This window comes from Pistacia vera, unplaced genomic scaffold (genome assembly GCF_008641045.1).
Source record: "Pistacia vera cultivar Batoury unplaced genomic scaffold, PisVer_v2 Contig430, whole genome shotgun sequence".
Lineage (NCBI taxonomy): Eukaryota > Viridiplantae > Streptophyta > Magnoliopsida > Sapindales > Anacardiaceae > Pistacia > Pistacia vera.
The window spans coordinates 1159049-1172841 of NW_022196258.1; the positions used below are offsets into that span (position 1 = coordinate 1159049).

General features: G+C 33.8%; 2 protein-coding genes across 2 annotated transcripts; one reads left to right on the top strand and one right to left on the bottom strand.

Annotated features, from left to right (window-relative positions):
* The first annotated feature begins 1143 nt into the window (after nucleotides 1-1143).
* LOC116143469 lies at nucleotides 1144-4527 on the top strand. Its single transcript, XM_031428929.1, has 9 exons — nucleotides 1144-1295; nucleotides 1378-1435; nucleotides 1651-1759; nucleotides 2157-2301; nucleotides 2580-2631; nucleotides 2727-2873; nucleotides 3371-3482; nucleotides 3812-3938; nucleotides 4071-4527. Exons 1-9 carry the CDS (start codon nucleotides 1144-1146, stop codon nucleotides 4525-4527), a joined length of 1359 nt encoding a protein of 452 aa, XP_031284789.1.
* A 1020-nt stretch (nucleotides 4528-5547) lies between these two features.
* On the bottom strand, nucleotides 5548-8998 carry LOC116143603 (WD repeat-containing protein 76-like). The gene is made up of 5 exons (XM_031429063.1): nucleotides 8728-8998; nucleotides 7315-8116; nucleotides 6615-7021; nucleotides 6419-6517; nucleotides 5548-6004 (listed from the first exon to the last, which is right to left on the bottom strand). The coding sequence occupies exons 1-5, from the start codon at nucleotides 8856-8858 to the stop codon at nucleotides 5773-5775; spliced, it is 1671 nt and encodes a 556-aa protein (XP_031284923.1). The 5' UTR covers nucleotides 8859-8998; the 3' UTR covers nucleotides 5548-5772.
* Nucleotides 8999-13793: the final 4795 nt, after the last annotated feature.

Genomic DNA, 13793 nt, shown 5'->3' on the forward strand with positions numbered 1-13793 from the left:
TTTAATGTTTTTGATGAATAGTGAAACGGATAATTCGGTCCAGAGAAAGTCTCGGGTCCCGGTTGAACCGATTCAACTGGCCGAACCGGGTTTTAAAACAATGTTCAGCATTATCAATTGACATTTATTCACTACTATTGCAAGAAGTATGTGCACTTGTGCAGTATTCGAATTCTATTAACTATGTTGATGAGTGTCAAATAATGCTGGCTACTGAAACGATATAATATTAATATTGGTCGAAATATATGTTGCATTAGACTAAGCATATATATATATTGGGATGAAATATTATCAATTACGGTATAAATTCTTCAAACTTTATTAATGAGAAAATAGAAGTTATAAATTGTTCAATTAAGGGACAATGAACATTTACTTAAGGTTAGACTTATTATTATAATTTTTTAAATAATTGAGGTATTCGGGCACCATTGTTAATTGAGCCTGCCTAATTTTCAAGGTTACAGAACATTCTACAAATCCAATGGATCAAGATAATTGTACAAATATGATAAGTATTTTTCTCGCGACTTAAACACAAGATCCTACATAAGACCCTTGGATATATCTAACTCCAGTAGTTAAAGAACTCGCCACCCGACCACAAGGGAAGATGTTAGATTTAATTTAAATAAGGGTAAAGACGTAATTGAATTCTTTTTTACAAAATAAATAATGAAAAACTAAAAATCATCAAATTAAAAAACTAACAAAAGTTATATATGATCACTTTTTACAAAATAAATAATAATTAGATTTTTTAATTTTATTAAATTTTCTTGACAAATTATATTAAAAAGCACTGTTTTGAAGTTTGAGTTGAAAACTAGTCTGGTTAGAAGGGGAATTATGAAGTTGAAGAACAAATTCTCCAAGCTTAGAGAAGCTTCACATGGAGGGCTTAAATGGGATGAAGTGTTAAACTTAACACTTTTTGCCATTAACATAGCATTTCTTGCAGCAGTTTATATGAACAGAAGAAACTCTCAGGGGGTTTTTTGATACTTTTGGAAACTTATGGATCCAAATGTACATTTATCCTATATTTGGGGCTACATGTAATTAACAGACATGTTAAAACCACCGGCAGAATTAACTATATCGTACCAGTAACTGTTAGATATAATCTCAAAACGCGCCATGCCGCCGCCGGCGCTACCGGCCGGCAAGAGTCTTCTGGCCGATTGGAAGTCGCCGGTAATCGGCGGCGACCACCACCACCACTGTCGTTTACGCAGTAGAAGAACCGCTTCACAAGTTGTAGTCTCGTCTCTCCCCCAACGTCCTCTCAGGTCATCTTTCTAATACTTTTAAATTATTTTTTATTTATTTTAATTAAAGACAGATAATTTCAATTATAATAATTAAATGCAGATACGCCGTGCTCGGTGCTGGCTTTGCTGGTCTCTCAGTTGCTTGGCATTTGTTGAAAGTACTCTTTTATTTTTATTTGTTTTTATTTATTTTTAAGTAAATCACATAAAGGGCACTAAAAGGTATAAATTTTGATTAGATTAATGTATTATATCTACCCAAACACAAAAAAAAGATAGATTTTGCAATGTATGGATTTATTAATAAAAAATTTGCCTTTTGCTGGCTTTGAAGGTGTTGTTGAAGTTGAATTTGGTTTCATTGAATGTGCAGGAGAGTGCTAAGGAGTTGGATGTATACATTGATATATATGATGAGATTGGCATTGGAGGTGGTGCTTCTGGAGTATCTGGAGGACTCCTTCATCCTTATTCTCCTAAAGGTTTTCATTGAATAATCTTCTTTAGATGTATGCTACTTTTGTTGTTTTGATACGGGTCCGTTTTGTACGGTTTATTAACTAAGTTCCGGAAGATGGTTCTGTGTTATTGAAGGTAAAGATATCGGGAATGTTTTGATCACATGAGAAAATGCTTGTTTTAATTTCTGAAATAACATGTTTTTTTCTTATTGACTTCATTTTAAAATTGACAATAAATTTAAATACTAGAAAGTTTTTTTTGGTTGGTAGATAAGTTGTAGAAAACTTCGTACTGTGTTTGTTTTACGTTCTTTACCAGTTCTGTCTAGCCTAGATGGTTTTTGGTAACTATGTGAATGTTGTTTGAGAAGTTGAGATTTTTTTTTTCCTTTGGAATTACATGTTGTAATTTTTGCAGCTAAGCTTCTTTGGCGGGGTGCTGAATGTTGGAAAGAAAGTTTAAAGCTTTTAAGCATTGCAGAAGCAGCAATTTGTTCAGGAGAATCGAATTCTGAAATGGTGGAATCTGGTCCAAATTTGGGTGAATTTGTAGTAAGGAGAAGGTTTGTCTCCTTTTCAGTCAAGTTTCTCTTTCATTTCATGCTAAATTTTCTTTCTAGATCTTGATATTCCTTCTCAAACAAGTGTGGTATAAAAAATACGCACTCCAGGGTGCAATTAATGTTGTTGTCGAATCAGATTCCTTTTATGTTCACTTTGTTGTTTATACACAGGGGACTTGGAAATTCATTTAGATTCCTATTTTTTTGGATATAAGCTGAAATCTTATTCTCTGCATCAATTAGCTCTTACATATTCCATTGCTTTCATTTTCATTTAGGGGCATATTGAGGCCTGCAACCAATATGAAGACCTTGACTACATTGAATGATGTAATTTTTCTCATTCTCCTGAATGGAACTTGGATATATTTGTGATTGATAAATGATTTTCTGGTAATATTGATGTTTCTGGCTTATGTCATTAGAATGCTCAGAACTGCCTTTCCAGTTGCAGAATAGAGACTATTGGTAAGGATGCTGCCCGAAGTCTTGTTCCAAATTTATGTGTTCCTTTGAACACAGCCTTTTATATGCCTGATGCTGTCAATGTTCATCCTCAGCGCTATCTTCAGGTGTGAAGAATTAAGACACTGACCTTTTTACTTTGAGTTTTTGATGAGAACACCAGTCCAAACAATAATAAACTGTAATATAAACTCAGAAACACACTCTGTCACTGATTTTTATATATATAGAGGATTAAAATAAATGAACTCTGCAAGCAGCAGGTGATAACAACAATGGCAAAAATGATAACAACGCGATAACAAAGATAAAAAGATCGCTAGCACTTCGAGGGTCTAGCACCTCCCAATATTTCCCTGGGTTTTTTCCTACCCTACAGCTAGCTACTGCTCTCTTTATATATAACCGAATTCACACTTTCCACACTCCCTTACGTGGAGATACCCCTTAACTAATTCTAATCTGAATTCCCCTTGCTGCCCTTGTCCACTGAAATGACCAGGTTGCCCTTTTTCTTCTTCTTTTTGTACACTTTGGTTATAGGAGGTGTATCAGTTTTCATTTGCTTTTTGTAAATTTTCTTTGTTTTGTGGTTATCTACTAGGGGCTCTTCTTAGCATGTAAAAATCTAGTGAAGGAATTGTCTACTTCTGGTTTTGGAAGGAAAGAGTTGTGTCTCCATAAAAAATCTATCAGCAATCTCCTTGAATTAGAAGGTAATCTCTCATTCTGTTGATTAAGCTTCTTTTTTTTTTTTTCTCTCTGTATATTACAAACGGTGATTAAAACTGCTGGACAGATTTTCATGTTTTAGGATTCCCAGGTACTGCCCATCTAGTTTGTATGCAACAATCTTATGATATACTTAAGTTTCTTATGTATAGACAGGCAGGCAGTTGTCATTTTTCTATATGCTTAATTGTGTTTAGCTCATGTCATGGGTGTTTTCCAGAGTTGTGAAGCATATATTTCATGCTCCAAACATAGTATACTTAATGAAGACATTTTCTTTTGTAGAACTCTGATCTCTGCTTTATGTGTTTAGGGGAATATGATGCGGTGATCATATGCATGGGTGCCAAAGCAGACGTACTGCCAGAGCTCTCCGGGAAGCTTCCTTTGAGAACATGCCGAGGAGTCATTGCTTGCCTACAACCATCTGATGGTATAGGGTAAAGTTACTATATGCTTTATTATGCATTAAAAGCCTATGGTTTAGTGAACAATACCATGTGCTTTGTTACCATTTGATGGTAAAACTTTATTCGTTTGCAAGACTTATTCTCTGGAATGCTATACTTCAGGCAAGATTATCCAGATGATGGCCCATCAATATTGTCAGATGCATGGCTAGCTGTCCAGGGACCTCGCAGTGTATATATGGGCTCAACATGGGAATGGAAATCAAGAAATTCGTCACCAAATGTCTCAGCGGATGAAGCTTCGAAAGCCTTAGAAGAGCTTCTGCCCAAGGCATCGTCCATATATCCAGGCATAAAGAATTGGTCTTTCACTGGAGCTAGGGCAGGTTTGAGAGCAATGCCACCACTTTCAGCCAACGGATCACTTCCACTTCTGGGTTGCATTGAAGACCTAATTGGTAAAACTCAGACCTCGAAATTCTGGCTATTTGGAGGACTTGGTTCAAGAGGTTTATTGTACCATGCTTGGCTTGGAAAATTAATGGCACAGGCTGTGCTTTCTTGTAATGAACATAGAATCCCAGCTGAACTAACCGCATGGAAGAATATAAATCAATAGTCAACTACAATCTCAAATTCCACTATACTGTGTTGTCTTTAAAAGTTTTCTCGGAAACATGTCCTGTTTGGTAGGTTATTTGAAAAAAAAAGTTATTCTGAAAAAATTATTTGAATATGATAAGATAGGATTTTGAGAATGTGTTTGGTATAATATTTGAAAAATATATCAGAATTGGATAAAAATAGAATAGTTGTTTGGTACATTTTCTGAAAAATTTAGATTATTTTTTAATCTTCTACATTTGTTAATTTAGTTAAACATCCTTCACAATAAAAGTTAATAAATTAACAAAAACACTCTCATCCACCCAAAAACTTTCGACAGTTGATCAGCATTGTCGAACAACAATCATCAGAATGACACATGATCGATTGAATCTGGTCGACTAGGATCTAGCCGTCGTTGTTGATGGCCAAATTATGGCCATCATCAATGACCAGCTCTCTAGTCATAAATCTAGTTGTTTCTGGCCAGGCCGGTCGTGCATCATTTCGACGACAGCGGTCGATGGTGGCCAACGATGATTGTTGGTGGCTTGGAATGGTTTGGATGAGTCAAAGTGTTTTTGTTAATGTATAAACTTTTATTGTAAAATGTAATTGTTTTTAGTTGAATAAAGTTGAAAAAATGTTAGAACAAGAGTATAGAAAACAAGCAACACCCAATTTTGATTTTTCATTTTCAATAGAAAAAATCTTATTTAATGTGGATTAATTTTAAAAATAATGATAACATCTGTTTTTTAATACAAATAAAATAACAGAAAAATGATTCAAAATACTGAAACAAACAAGGGTTATAGTGTTTCAATAATATTTTTACAGATTCCTTGAAAACATATCATCTTTTGTTCAGCTAGAGACAGGACATCAATTCCTCTTTTAACTCTGCCGGTGAAGACACAAGAATAATATCAACCCCAAATTGCTCTGTTCTCACAACAAGAAGAGAGACATCAAAAATCAACTCCCGTTTTATTGTGAAAATTTAGAGTTGTAAACAATACCTTGATGATAACATGGGATGAGATTTAATTGCTACATCAAAAATTAACTCGATCTTACTGTAAATTTACAGATTACATGAAAGTTCACTAAAACTAGTATAATACTTTCCCTCATAGAGCAGTTTCAAAACTGTAAGTATAATTCAGTTTGACAACCATAAGTAAATCCTGCAAGCCATGAGTGTCTTCTAAATTGGGTAACAAAAACAGTTGCGTGTCATTTAGCAACAATATTATTACTCTTCTGCAGATTCCTGGCTTGATGTCCACACATAAACCTGGCCTCCACTTGTGGCTCCTGCCAGCATCCCAACTTCATAAGGGTGTGCATGAAATCTACAAGGAATTGCAGACAAATATGGGCTCTCTAAAGTCTTTATTATTCTTCTTTGAGCTGGAGAAATTACATCGACTCCTCTTCGCATGTTGCCAATGAAGACATATGAATCATCCCAGCCCCATACCGCTCTGCTCCAACATAAAGAAGCAAGTTGTGTTAAAAATATACTCAACTTTCATAATATACAAAGAAGCATGCACTGCAGAAGCAGAAAATGTTGGCTACAACTCCAACTTTGTCCCCACAGCATCATCATACTGTTCATTTCATGAGAAATAAGCAAGAAATGCCTGAACTTAGGCCTGTTAGACATGGCTTTCCGATTTCAAGGGATTAGACTATTTATCGGAGTCTTGGCATTGATGCCATTTTATTGCAAAAATTGCATTTGACACAGGAAACCACAGATTAAGATGGGAAAATTAAGAAAATAAGGATCAGAAAAATGTTTTCCATCAAAAAGCTGTTGGATTGGTCATAAAACATAAAGCAGATAATTTGAAATGAAAGACCCATGTTAGCATTTCAGGCAAGAGGAAGACCTGAAAGATGATAACCATCTGCCCGTTTGATTATTATGGTGTATCATGGAAGTGTCCTCAAAGTTGACTCCACTCCATATTCCAACTTTATCATCATAACTACACGAAAAAACTAGAAATTAGTGCTTAATGAAATAGCATTAATCTAATACAGAGGAATAAAAGCTAAATGTGTGACCTTAATAAAATAACAAACCTTGTTGTTGCGAGGGATTTCCCAGAGGGTGAGAAGTATGCAGCATGCACAGCCTTTTTATGACTTGCTATCTTCAAAGGTTTGGGTTTATGAGTATGCATACGTCTCAAATCCCAAAGGCAAGCAGTCCCATCTGAGGAACTACTAGCCATGATACTAAGGTTTTGTGAGTTAAAATCAATGGTGTTGATCCTAGCTTCATGAACACGACATTCAGTTGTGGATTTTTTAGTTCTAACATCCCAGATATTTAATCCCCCTTGACCTTCACTAAAATATAAGGTGTTCACGTTGTTTGGGTTTTGTGAAAGAGAATATATGGAGTACTCACTGGAGTGAACCAAATCAAATACCTCCTTTTCAACATCCATCAATCGGATGAAACCATCATAGCAGCTGGTAAAGATCTGAAATTAAAATCAAAACACTTAGATCAGTAACATCTCATGGAGGACAAGACACATTAAATAATATAAGAATAGCACGGAAGATTACAAAATACTAACACTAATTGCCTCACAAAATCACAAAATAAGACTAAAAGCTTATGTTTCGGTACTTGGTTAAATAACACCTACAGCATTTTAAAATTCCGTTGCTTAGTCCAAGTGACATGTGAAAGACATAAGAGAAATGTATAACAAACTGGAAACTGCAAAGATAATGTATGAGACTTCTAAATGTTTCAGACAACAAGTACCTTAGACAAGCAAGATTGTTGAACTTCAATTCCTGATATAGGACCAGTATGAGTGCGGTACAAATAAATCCCATCTTCTCCTTCTTGCATAGGATTTAAATTCCAAAATCCAACGTTCCCATACTTATTCCCAGCCATAATCATCCTCATGTCATTAGAAGGAAAAAATTTCACTATCAGTATCTTTCCAGGCATAAGTCGTGCTATATTGTTTGGCTTCAAAGTCAATGATCCCAAATCAACATGACTCCCATGTTCACTCTTCTCTGTCTTAACCACACCCTTCATTAGATCAGAAGAACAAGCGTCATGCTTTCCACTGAACTCATCTTTACAAGCCTTAGACCCATCGCAATCTTTAACTAAGGAACCGAAATCACATTTTTCACTCAAGTTCTCATCACATTCTGGTTTAACACAAACAGTCACTTGTGGTTTCTTTTCAATATCCAAAACTCCATCAGCTTTCTCTTCAATTAAACCACCATGGTGTTGCTTAGCAACACTCAAAATGGCATCGATAAGTGGTCTATCAGAACCAGACTCACTTCTATCAGCATAAGCATCTTTGAAACTAATAGGACCGCTCACATTAGGAGAGGAGGACTCCTCTAAATCAGGAGAAGAGGACTTCTCTAAACTAAAAGACTTCGAATTTTTATTATCAGAATGAGCAAAATCATCAGTTAAACCCTTAGAATCTGGTGGCATCCCTCGAGTTCTTAGAGATCGCCTGATCACAACTGGAGTCTCGGATTTGACCTTCTTCTGTGGACTGACTTTATATGATTTAGTCTCAACTCTGCCACCAACAAAGTAACATAAGTACACAAATCAACTTTTTTGTTTACACATCAATGCACAATCAGAACAATAAAAGACTTATTTTCACAAATACCACTATATATCAAAACCAAACATCAAATATGTAACATTTCAAAGCCTATTTGCATCTTTCTATGCTATAATTCATGTTGTTACAAGTTTTAATATTTCAGAATTACCGGTCAATATTATCTTATCACTGGCTTCATTCACTACTAAAACCCTAAAAATATCTCCACAAAAATGATAGATTTGGTGCAGAAAATAGTTTTTCTTTTTCATATCTATTTATTAGTACCTAAAATAAGAAAATGAAGATGGGTTTGTTCTCCGACCCAGCTTTGTACATATCAAGCATCAATTCAATAGAAATAAAATTTACATGACAAATCACAAGCCTTGCTCATTATCAATACCCACATGATTTCTCTAGGAAAAATGATGGCTTTATGGCAAAAATAGGTTCCTTTTTTTTTTTTTTTTCTTTTAATCCAAATGAAACCCCAAAAAATGAGAAAATAAAGATGGGTCTTAAATAAAAATTAAAAATCAAACACAAACGCATATAGAGAGAAAAAAGACATATACTTTTGGCGCTTTACAGCAGCAGAGAGATCGGAGGCCTTGGAGAGTATTTTAAGAGAAGCAAAAACCTCGTCGTTTCGTTTAATGTTTTGGAGTCGTTTTCGCTCGTATTCAGTCAGTTGTTCAAACGCCATTTGAACACAAACTCGAAGAGATTCAGAGTGTTTGTGGGTTTTGATAATCGAAGAGTTTTGTTGTGTGTATCAGTGGCGGTGGTGGTTTTTATATGGTTGGTTCTAGTGGGCGGGAAATGGAACCGGCGGGAATATGTTTCAAGGAGCCACGTGGCTTGATAGTAGCCGACAATATGATCTTAGCGTTGGTCTTCCAAGAATTTAGAGAAAGAGTAATACTACACTTACAAATAAATTTTATAAAGATCTCCATACAAAGTGATGTGATAAAAAATGAATGGAAAAGTGAATTTAATGAGTTTGACTTTTTGTTTCACTCTTTCATTCATTTTTTGCCACCTCACTTTGTATAAAAGTCTTTATAAGATCTCTTTGTAAGTATAGTATTATTGTTAGAGAAAAATATATTATTTGTTAATAAGTTTTAATATATATAATAAATAAATAAAAATTGTCCAATTGTTGAATTTTATACTATAGTTTTTTCATAAATTGAAAAATTATTGTTTGGTAAAGAAAATAAAATTGTATTTTTAACGATGTTAATGGATGAGTTTCAACTTTTTGTTTATTTTTAGCCTTTTTTTGAGTAATTTGGATCATGAAGAATAGAGAAAGTCTTGACTTCACTATAATAAATTTGTAGGGTTTAGTAAATATTTTTTTTTTTGGTTAACTGAGATGTTGGGACCAACTTATGTATCCTCCGAGAATTAGTTAAAGTGTGTTTAAACTGGTTTGGACACCTCGATTAAAGAAAATAAAATTCAAAGAAATAAACAAATGATAACAAATTAATTTAATAGTAGAATATTAGAGTACCTTGAGGCCTTTGTCATTCCATTACTTTGGATTTTTATTTCCTCCCATCTATATATCTATATAATGTTGAAGCAGACTGCTGTTTTTGACGCCATGTAGGACTGTTGAGAATCGGTATATGATTGCCATATAGGTTGGTCCACGTGTTTGCTATTTATTGGGCTTGCTATTTGGTTTGTTCTTCAAATCTTTCAGATTCTTCTTCTAATTTGCCATGTAGGATGTCGTTAATTGGTCCTCGTGTTTGCTGTTTATTAAGGTTGACAAAATAGAGATTATTTACATGCATTCCATTAATGTATGCAATACAAATATTTCTCATTCCTCTTTTGCTAAAGCAGACTGTTGCTTTTGATGCCATGTAGGATTGTTAAGAATCGGTATATGATTGCCATGTATGATGTCGTTAACTGGTCCACGTGTTTGCTATTTATTGGGCTTGCTATTTGGTTTGTTCTTCAAATCTTTCACATTCCTCTTCTAATTTGCCATGTAGGATGTCGTTAATTGGTTCTTGTATTTGTTGTTTATTGAGGTTGACAAAATAGGGATTTTTCACATGCATTCAATTAATGTATTCAATACAGATCTTTCACATTTCTCTTTTAATTTAATAAATTACTAATGATTCACAACATTCGATTTGTGTATTCAATGTTTCATACGTTTGATATTCACATTCACAGTATATAGATATAGATAGATTGTGTTATTGATTTTCGTGAATATTAAGAGACACATTTTATATCTTTTATATACTCAATATTTTATGCAAACATTTGATATGCTTTTGAAAATTGGTATATGATTGCCAAGTATGTGTTTGCTGTTTATTGGGGTTGACAAAATATGGATTTTTCACATGCATTTAATTAATGTATTCAATACAGATCTTTCACATTCCTCTTTTAATTTGATAAATTACTAATGATTCACATGCATTCGATTCATGTATTCAATGTTTCATACGTTTGATGTTCACATTCACAATAAATAGATATAGATAGATTGTGTTATTGATTTCCATAAATATTAAGAGACACATTTTATATCTCTTATATATTCAATGTTTTATGCAAACGTTTGATATTCACATTCATAGTATATATATATAGATAGATTGTATTTCGTGATTATTAATTCGTTGATAAAGTGTGTTATTGATTTCCGTGAATATTAAGAGATACATTGCATAACTCTTTTATATATATATATATATATCAGTCTATTATTTTTTTTTTATGCTTTTGGCTATATCTTAATATCTGTTGTTGTTTTGGAACTTACACGGTGTTGCAGGTATTTTTTATTTTTTGGTATTATCATTCAGTTGGTTGGAATTAGTCTGTTGTTGTATTGTTAGAGGTCCTGTTTGATTATTTATTATTAAGTGTAGGTTTTGTTTTATGTATGTGGTGAACAATTTTGAACAGTGTTTTTTTGTTGCTTTTGAGTCATTTATGTGAGGAACCATCTTTGTATAATTGTAGTTGTTGGTTAAATTTAAAAATAAATATTGTTTTCAATTGAAGGTGTCTACGCAGATCATTGGGAACAATTGTGTTAGTTATTTTGCTGAATTTCTTAGAATTGTAATTGTTATTGATCATTCCTTTTTAAATTATGTTTTGTTGCGGTTGACTTATTTAATTTCCGTATTATTTGGTGTTGAAACACTTTAATAACATGTATATACAATAACACACATTGTCAAAATTAACAACAATAAAAGTCAAGTTATGTCGAACAATTGTCTGTATATTTGTCGAACAGCTTCCAACAATGCTTTTGTTGTGGTTGACTGATTAATTTGCTGTTGCATTTCCTTATGACCGCGTCTGATTTTAACAATCGATATAAGTTATTAGTTTGTACAATTTGAGTAAACGAAAGCAATTGGTAGCATGAATTATTGTAATATGGTTATTTGTTTCTAATACAATACCTTTGACACTTCGTAATTTTAAGCAATGTGAACAAATATTATGATCCAGGAGAAGCTATATAACTATATAAATTCAGCATAAACACCTCTATTTGTTGAGATAAACTATATAAAAAATCATTACAGTGCTATCGCCTTTCCTTATGATTGAAATTATTGTTGAATGACCGCGTCTAATTGTAACAATCGAGGTGAGCCATTAGTTAGGGAGCATGAATTATTGTAATATGCTTATTTGTTTGTTAATAATTCGATTAACATCTTTGCAGGCGGGTTATGGCAGTGTCGAATGTTATGTTTAAAGATATTAAATAATTTGTTCGCATTGTATATGATTTATATTTTTTTTTGGGCGAACAATAGTGTTAATTCGTGGTGATATTATATTGAAACTTTGTTTTTATTTAGTCATGATAATTGTTACAAATACATTGCCGAACAATATTTTGTTTGCATTATATACTGTTTTTTGTACAATTTGATGTTCATCCATGTTTTTTCTAGCATATATGTAATTGTATTGTATATTGTCTGACGTATTGCATTGTCAGATAAAACAATTTTCATGTGTTTGGGGGATTATTGAATTGATTTTTGCATAGGTTTTGATTCTTTGGATTAATATCTTTGCTGGAGAGTTATGACAGTTTCGAATATTTTTTTTAAAGATATTAATCAATTGCGAGATGATTGGATATTGATTGTCAGGGTTTCTAGATTGTGGGAATGTTTTAATTTCAGAAGAGACAACGAGCTGATTAGTCTTGATATGATTCTTATTGATGAACAAGTATTATATATTTTTGTTAAATTATATAATTTTACTAACATTGAAATTGTGTAGGTTTGTTAACCTTTTCTATTTGTAATTATTTTATAGCATGATGTGATGCATGATACTATACCCAAAAATAGAGTTGTAAAATTTAAGAACCAAATTTGTGAAGGCCGTATATATCTGATTAAAAATGTGAAGGTTATATCATGTTCTGCTACATACAAGCCTGTTGAAGGTGCTTATCGTTTACAATTTCTCATAAATACTTCTATCGAGGAGATCAAGGAACTAACAGTTGCTATTCCAGAGTTTAAATTTCAATTTGCTGGTATCAATGATCTACATAAATTCTCAAGCCTTCCATCTTCTTCTTCAAGTAAAAAGAATTGAAGATTATTTATTCACAAAGAACAAACAGACGAAACAGGCCGAGGACATTGCGTGTGGTGCTAATGAGAATTAAGTGAGCAATGGGGATGGTAATCTGTTGATGCTTGATTTTGACACCAACTGAACACACATGTGAAATGCTTAGCTGACTTAGAAGACACACATGAATGGGAGTATGGAACTGAATAAAAGATGGAGAACAATGTTTAAAGTGGTTCAGATGCTTAAGTAAGCGAATCCTACGTCCACTGGTATTGTATTAATATATGAGATCAGGTCGCGTTCAGCGAGCTGATTTACAAGTGATTGCAATAGAGAATATAGGTGCTATTCCATAGAGAAATTAGCTAATCCCACAAACGAGAGAGGAATTCTCTATTTATAGTGGGATGAGTTGAGATAATGATTACTAAATCTGTGAGTGGATTAGATTGTTGTGCAAATCCTTCCTTGTGTCCCGTTGCTCACCTGCTCGAGTGATTTACGTGATATGTGCAGGGATTGGACACATGGACCGTCTCCAGCCTTTCGTTAGTCTGACGCACACTCACTGCACTGGCAAGAGCATGCCGCTCACATCAGCACGCGACGTGGCTGCACCTAGATGGCTACAGGGCTTACCTAAGCTCTGACCGCTTACGCTGATAGGGCTCTACATCAACCCTACTTTTTTAGGCATAACAGAAGTCCCTTAGTTTTTTAGGTTTGAGAATCAAACCTTGGAAACTACATATTATGCCATGACTTGATGTGTTTGAAAAGATACTGGTCGACCCGACCTGGTTGCAAAGAGGTCGAGGAAACATTGCTATGCAGGGGACCTGAAATGGACTTTACTTTAAGGGTCAACAACCTGTTCTAAGACCATATTTAGTGCCATGACGATGACTTTGATCTTCATCCGAGGTTCACGACCTGATTGCACTTAGGGGAATTTTTGCTAAAGGCAAGGGATCATGTTGCTTCAAAACTGATATACATCGAAGTCAAAGAGTCACGT

Coding starts and splice junctions, on each gene's coding strand:
- LOC116143603 (XM_031429063.1), bottom strand. CDS start 8,858: ATGGCGTTTGAACAACTGACTGAATACGAGCGAAAACGACTCCAAAAC. Junction 8,117..8,727: donor GCTGCTGTAAAGCGCCAAAA/GTATATGTCTTT, acceptor TGTTGGTGGCAG/AGTTGAGACTAAATCATATA. Junction 7,022..7,314: donor AACAATCTTGCTTGTCTAAG/GTACTTGTTGTC, acceptor TTTTAATTTCAG/ATCTTTACCAGCTGCTATGA.
- LOC116143469 (XM_031428929.1), top strand. CDS start 1,144: ATGCCGCCGCCGGCGCTACCGGCCGGCAAGAGTCTTCTGGCCGATTGG. Junction 1,760..2,156: donor TCATCCTTATTCTCCTAAAG/GTTTTCATTGAA, acceptor TAATTTTTGCAG/CTAAGCTTCTTTGGCGGGGT. Junction 2,874..3,370: donor ATCCTCAGCGCTATCTTCAG/GTGTGAAGAATT, acceptor GTTATCTACTAG/GGGCTCTTCTTAGCATGTAA.